Raw genomic sequence first — 6,835 nt, forward strand, 5'->3', positions numbered from 1 at the left:
CTTTAGTTTAGTTGTTATTATTTACAACTATTTACAATTTGGTACGAGATGCCTTTGTTTATTGGTGATTTTACATCTCGTGGTTGTATTTTTACTTCTTGTATTCAATATTTTTTATTTGTTTTTTTTTTCTTTTTCAGGATTCTTGACTGGTAAAGGTTTTTTTAATAAGGTTAACTTAAAAAAAATAGAAATTAGTTAAAAAAAATTCAAAAATATCTATCACTTGTTTCAAGATGTTATGCTATTTGATAAAAATATCTCTTTATTACTATTTTCTTTTTTGAAAGATCTCTTTATTACTATTAGTGTACATAATATCTTTTTTTTTTCTAAAGGGATAGGATTAATTTCATCTTTAATGTTATAAAGAAAATCAATTTTATTATTATATTTTGTTAATCAGAAAATCAATTTTATTATTATTGCACAAAACAGTCCGATATTATCTCTACAATTAAAAAGTTTAATTCAATTTTACTATTTATCAAGTGATTAAAGATTTTTTAGAATAAAAAGATCTCGCTAATTACCAATAAGATTCTTTCAATGTGTAACATTTCAATTTTTAATTATATTTAAAAACTATGTATTATTTTTACAAACAAAGGTTTGTCATATATAAATTAATTACAGTTTTTTTATTAAATCATCCAAAATATTCAATATATCATTAACATGGTTGCAAATAATTAACACAAAATATAAGAAACTGTTTCAGTTTATCGACAAATTTATTTGAAAAGTTCGATATGACATTTAACAATTAAACCAATATTTTCAAAATTTCGGAAACTTGGAGTTGAAATTGATCTTGCTTACATACTTTAGATTTAAAATGGTTTCATTTCATACGTTATGGTCAAATATGATATTTATATCTAAAAATAAATATCTAAAAATTCATATAAATATACTATTTTAAGAATCTCCATATATAAAGAATCTCCATTGGAATATGGTGGGGTGGGGATCCTGTAGGTGGGTGAGATAGAGGTCTCCGTTTCCATCCTATCCTCATATCTGCGAATTTTCCACTCCATCCCCACTCCATAAGGAAAATAAATGGAAATTCCTCATTCTCGTTGTGATGAATTCTCGATAAAGGATGAATAATTCATGCTCTATCTGCAACCCTATATTATCATAGAGATTTTATTATATATTTATTGCACTATGTTATCTATATGCGAATATAATAATTTATGACAATGGAGAGAGAGGAGCCTAACTCTTCTAGCTAGCGGAACCACCCCTATTGTGAATGATTTTAGCTTTTCCGATCATTAACTACTCCTATTATAGATAATTTTAGTGCTATTGTTTTTTATAAATTAAAATTTAAAGTGATTAATTAATTCATTAAATTTATATTTAATTATAAAATTCAGTTTGATTAATATATAATAGAAAATAAGTTATTCAAAATGACTTATATGAGAAGTTTTATAATATTAAAATAAAAGTTGATTCTAATAAAATTGGTCCAGCACACCAATCTTACATTCACCTGGGAGGAATTTTATTATACCGTAGCATGCCATCGGACGTCGCCAAGCCAATAATTTATAGAGCTTGATCGACATATTAGGTGGCCGACCTCCCACACAATAGGACAAAACAAATAACTGTACCCGCCATAATTCAAACCCCCAAATCTAAGATTATTGCATGATCATCACAATTCAATTCAATTAAATGATTTTAATACTCAAATTTACAGTCCTATCCTCTTCTATTTTCCCCCTTATCCAATTAATGTGACATTAGCTTAACTTTTAAAAGCAAACATCTTTCCTTTTGTCCTTATTCTTTGTTAATTTTATAGTTTGATAGAGCAGGTTGCTGCTCTGCTCCTTTGCTTGCTTCATAAACAAATACCAGAGGCAAGTTAGGCAAACGGTTAGGGCTTTTAGCTACCAAGCTTCTCTCCCATACCATATCTGCTTTTTCCCTTTGAATCAAAGCAAACCTCCATTTCTTGGTCACCATCTGAAACCCAACCCTTCACCTTCCTGTCTTTTTCTTCCAACCCCCCTATCTATAATCTTTCTGCTTACACTTCTGTTTTTCCCCTTTGCTGATTTCTTAAATACCCACTTCAGTTTTCTGAATTTTATGTGTGTTTTTTGGGATATTTGCTTCAATTTCTTTGTTAAGTCGAAGCTTTGAGGAAAAGTTCCTTCCTTTTGGGGTTTTCAATCCTATTTTTTCATACCCCTTTTATTGCTTACTACTCTTTTGAGTTTTTCTTTTGTGGGGCTGGAGTGATTCTGCAATTCTGCTCATTTGATTTGAATTTTGAGTAGCTATATTAGAGAATCAAAAAACCGTTATTTGGTCCCCACAGTTGAGCCCTGCTGGTGTTTGTGTTTTTGCCTCACCGAATTCACATGATCATCAAAACAAAACCTTGCATTCAGAATCTGTTTCCAATCTAATCCTGTAGAATTTGGAATACAATTTCTGTGATCAGATTATTCACATAGTATTCATGCTGTTCTTACATATCTTTCTACCTTCAAATACCACTTCAAAAGCATAAATCCCTTACCTTTCTTTCTAAAATGAATACCCGGCTATGTAGTTCGATTTCGTTTTCATCAAATTCTGCCATAGGCGATGATCGTGGAGCTGTAAGCATGAGAAATAGGCCTGCTCGTACTACTCCTCCGCCTGCTACTTTTTTGATAAGAGTGGTTATGAGAATATCAAGAGCAAGATGGTTCACCTTCTTGAGAAGAGTATTTCATTATCAGAATGGTTCAAGATCCAATCTTGGTAATAATCCCTTTAATACTAGTACTTGGATGATGCTGGAATTCATAGCTCTGCTTGTTCAATTAAGTATGAGCTCTTTCACGTTAGCTATTTCAAAGAGGGAAAAAACTGTTTGGCCTATGAGAATATGGATTGTTGGCTATGATATTGGTTGTTTGCTTAGCCTGCTCATACTGTACGGTCGCTATCGCCAATTTCATATTACTCAAGGAGATGGTTTTGGCCTTTCTGACGTTGAACAACAGAGAGAGGCTGAGGATTCCAGGTATCATACTGTTTTCTGACCCCTTTATCCACTTATTTTGTGGTAATTTACATCTATAGCCCCTTAACTTTGACTTCACTTTCTTTATATTTATAGCCACTAAACTTCATAACCAAACATAAAAAAAAGTCCGAGCTTTACCAGTTACTAACATAAAAAATCATTTAAAATCATTTAATTTAACCTTTAACAACGGTAAACAACTTTAACTATTGAACTTTTGGTTTGAAGTTCATTTTAGTTGTTGATTGTTTAGAAGAGAGAAAACAATTGTTGATAAGGAGTGAGTGGTTGTTTATAAAGAGAAAGGTCCGCAAATGATTATTTTGGAAATTAAAACTACCATTCCATTGAAAATTTGGTTTTAAATAACTTTAGTTCTTGAATTTGTCCGTTTTGAGATTGTCAAAGAGTCATTTTGAAGCCGTTTACTTTCATAAGAGACTTTTATGTTAGTAAAGGGTAGAGTTTAAGACTTTTATATCCGGTTTTGAATTGAAGGTTAATAAATAAGATGAAGCCAAAGTTGAGAGGCCATGTGTGTGTAATTTAGCCCTTATTTTGCTGAAAGGTAGTATTTTGAAGCTATTCTAATGTGCAGGTGCTATCATTTGATGAATAAATGTAGGACTTCGCTTGAGCTATTCTTTGCAATATGGTTTGTAATGGGTAACGTATGGGTGTTTGATTCTCGGTTTGGATCATTCCAGAGGGCTCCAAAACTCCATGTGCTCTGCATCTCTCTGCTTGCTTGGAATGCTTTATGTTATTCATTTCCATTCCTATTATTTCTGCTGCTATGTTGTTGTGTACCCCTCGTTAGCACTGTACTTGGCTACAACATGCAAGTCGGATCTGCTGAAAGAGGTGCTTCTGATGACCAAATCTCCACTCTCCCTAGCTGGAAATACAAAGCCCTTGATAACAATGATAATCATAATACCAATTCAGATCTTGCTGTTCCTGATGCTGATGATTTTGATTCAACTGAAGATCCTGTAAGTCCTTTTTCATTTCATCAAATTTCATAATTTGCCTTCATTATAGAGTAATTAATCAATTGAACTGTGATAAAACAGGAATGTTGTATTTGCCTAGCTAAGTACAAAGACAAGGAAGAAGTAAGGCAATTGCCATGCTCTCATATGTTTCACCTCAAGTGTGTGGATCAATGGCTCAGGATCATTTCATGTTGCCCTCTTTGTAAACATGAACTGGACAGATAGAATGTAAACATGTTCAGCCGAATCAACAGCCTGCTAGCAAAACTGATTCTTCCGTTACACGCCACGCATTTAGAAGTTCTTTATTTTTATCTGAGTTGAGAAATTATATGTTTACATGGTTGTTGGTGGAGTGAGCGATTTACTTGTACAGATGAGCTCATGATTCTCCGTGACCATAACTACAATACAGTCTTGAGTGAGTATACTATTGCATATATAAAGGAAAATGGAGTGCTTATAAAGGGTAGTAGAGTTCACCTAGAATTTCTGGTTTTTTCTTTTACAATGTAATAGATAAATTTGGAACACATGAAAAAGAATATGAAGTTACATAATGTATATATATATATTCAGTATATACGTATACATTCTTCCTATTGAAAATATAGTTTCGTTCTTAAAGATTCTTCCTATCGAAAATATAGTTTCATTCTTGAAGATTTTACTGAAATCACGTAAATCTAACAATTTAAGATGTATTTACCATGAGTTTAAATAAATCAATTATGCTTATGTTAAATTTGAAAAAGAACAAATACAAAAATATTGTAAATGATGGAGATAAAAAAAATAATCATATAAATATGAAAATACATAATAAAAATAGGAGTCTCAAAATATTTTATCATGTTATGTGCAGCTAAGGTGGTTTGGCTATGTAAGACGAAGAGCGCTTGATGTAGTGGTGAGGGGTAGGGGAAGACCTAAGCAAACTTGGAGGAGAGTGATCGAGAGTGATATGAGTTTATTAGGGATTGAGGAAAATATGGTAGTGGATAGGAAAGGGTGGAGGGAGAGAATTTGTGTCGTGGACACGACTTGATTTCACGGTTTTATATGATGGTTCATGTTAGCGACCCCGAATCATTTCGGGACTAAGGCTTTGTTGTTGTTGTTTATATAGGATAAATTACACCCATTTTTTATGGTATGACACTTAACTTTGCTATTTTTACGGAATAACGACCAAATGTCAAAATATAACATAAAAGTCACTCAATTTAAAATATATCTATTTTCTTTTTTGAAATCTTTGGCATTTAAGTGTTTAGGAAAATAATGTTTATTGTTCTGAATATTGACCAAGTTTATATTACTTGATGACCAATTTTAAGTATTAGAAATAGAAACTATGTAGATATATTTCAAATCATTTTTTTACAGACACCTATTTACTTTATATCATATTTCAAATAATATACTCCATATATTATCCCATTAATATTAAATATTACTTTTATTTCTTCATTTATAAAATTCTAAAAGAAGGTTTAAAATTTAAATCTTAAATTTTTACTTTTAACCATATAATTTAACTGGGATAGAATTATAAATTTTTTATTATACCTTTTCTGGCAAGAATAGTTATATAAAAATGATTGTAAAATAAATACAATAATTTTTTTTAATATTATATGCAAAAAAAAAGGATTGCAGGTAAACTTATGCTATAACTTAAAGTTTCATTACTCCCAAAAATAACTTTATTTTTAAATTTGTGACTAATTAAATCTAATTCCTGAGGTACCTTTCTGCTTCACAAATATAACTCACATTTTAAAGAGGGAATAGTTACTACTTATAGAAAATAATAATAAACATAAACCAATAATAAACAAAGAGTATCATATATAAAACTTATAGAAATACATTCAAGAAACAAATAAAAAAGAAAAAGAAAAAGAAAATAGAAGAGGAGTAGTTTATGTTAAGAAATTGGAGGATTTGATCTTTATTTATTAGATTAAAACTCAAATTTACACGATGTATATTATGACCCAACTTACCACACTCACAACACATTACACTTACATTGGAGTGACCGATTTTATGTGCGTTCGTGAATTTTTTTTTTCTAAATCGAACTTGCTCAAATCATATATATATATATATATATATATATATATATATTTTGTATATATGTGTGTTATAATTTGAGTGATCAATAACCAATTTTTAAGTATTAATGTATAATTTTTCAAAATTAAGCTAGATTTCGTTTAAGATTTCTAACTGAACAGGTAAAAAAACTAAAAATATTGATTTAATAGCGCTTATCAGGCTAAAAAAATTAATAATCTGGATTTAAAAAGGGTCTAATAGACAAAAAAAATTAGAAATTTAAATTTAGGGGGCCTAACAGGTAAAAAAATAAATTAGAAATTTGGATTTAGGGAGTACCTAATAGATTCAAAATATTAAAATTTTAATTTTTAGACAAGTCTAACACTTAATGGGCCATCTTGGGGGCTAATTCAACATCCTGATAAAAAAAATTGAGACATGAGACTGAAACTACTCGAGGTCAAAGTGGTTCCAGCGGTCAGAGGGCCGGGGCCCTGAGGCCCCCCTGTCCACACCCTTAACTGTTGAACTACGCTTCGAACGATCAATCAACCACACAGAGAAACAAAGTACACAAAGATCACAGATTGGATCTTGAAACAACAATCAAAAAGAATACACACAGAATTTACCCTGGTTCGGCTTAACTGCCTACATCCAGCAACTTCACTAATCAATGGAGATTACAACAAGATTGAAACAGTTTCTCATTTTCCAG

General features: G+C 30.7%; 1 protein-coding gene across 2 annotated transcripts; it reads left to right on the forward strand.

Annotated features, from left to right (window-relative positions):
- Positions 1–1,815: 1,815 nt before the first annotated feature.
- LOC136219300 (E3 ubiquitin-protein ligase At4g11680) lies at positions 1,816–4,658 on the forward strand. 2 transcript variants are annotated; one of them, XM_066006662.1, is made up of 3 exons: positions 1,816–3,046; positions 3,675–4,044; positions 4,126–4,658. In XM_066006662.1, the coding sequence occupies exons 1-3, from the start codon at positions 2,568–2,570 to the stop codon at positions 4,270–4,272; spliced, it is 996 nt and encodes a 331-aa protein (XP_065862734.1). In that variant the 5' UTR covers positions 1,816–2,567; the 3' UTR covers positions 4,273–4,658. The 2 variants fall into 2 exon arrangements, with proteins under 2 accessions (XP_065862734.1, XP_065862733.1); XM_066006661.1 differs by having other exon boundaries at positions 1,819–3,046; positions 3,648–4,044.
- The last annotated feature ends 2,177 nt before the right edge of the window (positions 4,659–6,835 follow it).

This window comes from Euphorbia lathyris, chromosome 2 (assembly GCF_963576675.1).
Source record: "Euphorbia lathyris chromosome 2, ddEupLath1.1, whole genome shotgun sequence".
Lineage (NCBI taxonomy): Eukaryota > Viridiplantae > Streptophyta > Magnoliopsida > Malpighiales > Euphorbiaceae > Euphorbia > Euphorbia lathyris.

Excerpts from the sequence above, each read along its gene's own strand:
- LOC136219300 (XM_066006661.1), top strand. The coding sequence starts at position 2,568 with ATGAATACCCGGCTATGTAGTTCGATTTCGTTTTCATCAAATTCTGCC. Across the intron at positions 3,047-3,647 it reads AGAGAGGCTGAGGATTCCAG|GTGCTATCATTTGATGAATA; the intron begins GTATCATACTGT and ends TCTAATGTGCAG. Across the intron at positions 4,045-4,125 it reads TTGATTCAACTGAAGATCCT|GAATGTTGTATTTGCCTAGC; the intron begins GTAAGTCCTTTT and ends GTGATAAAACAG.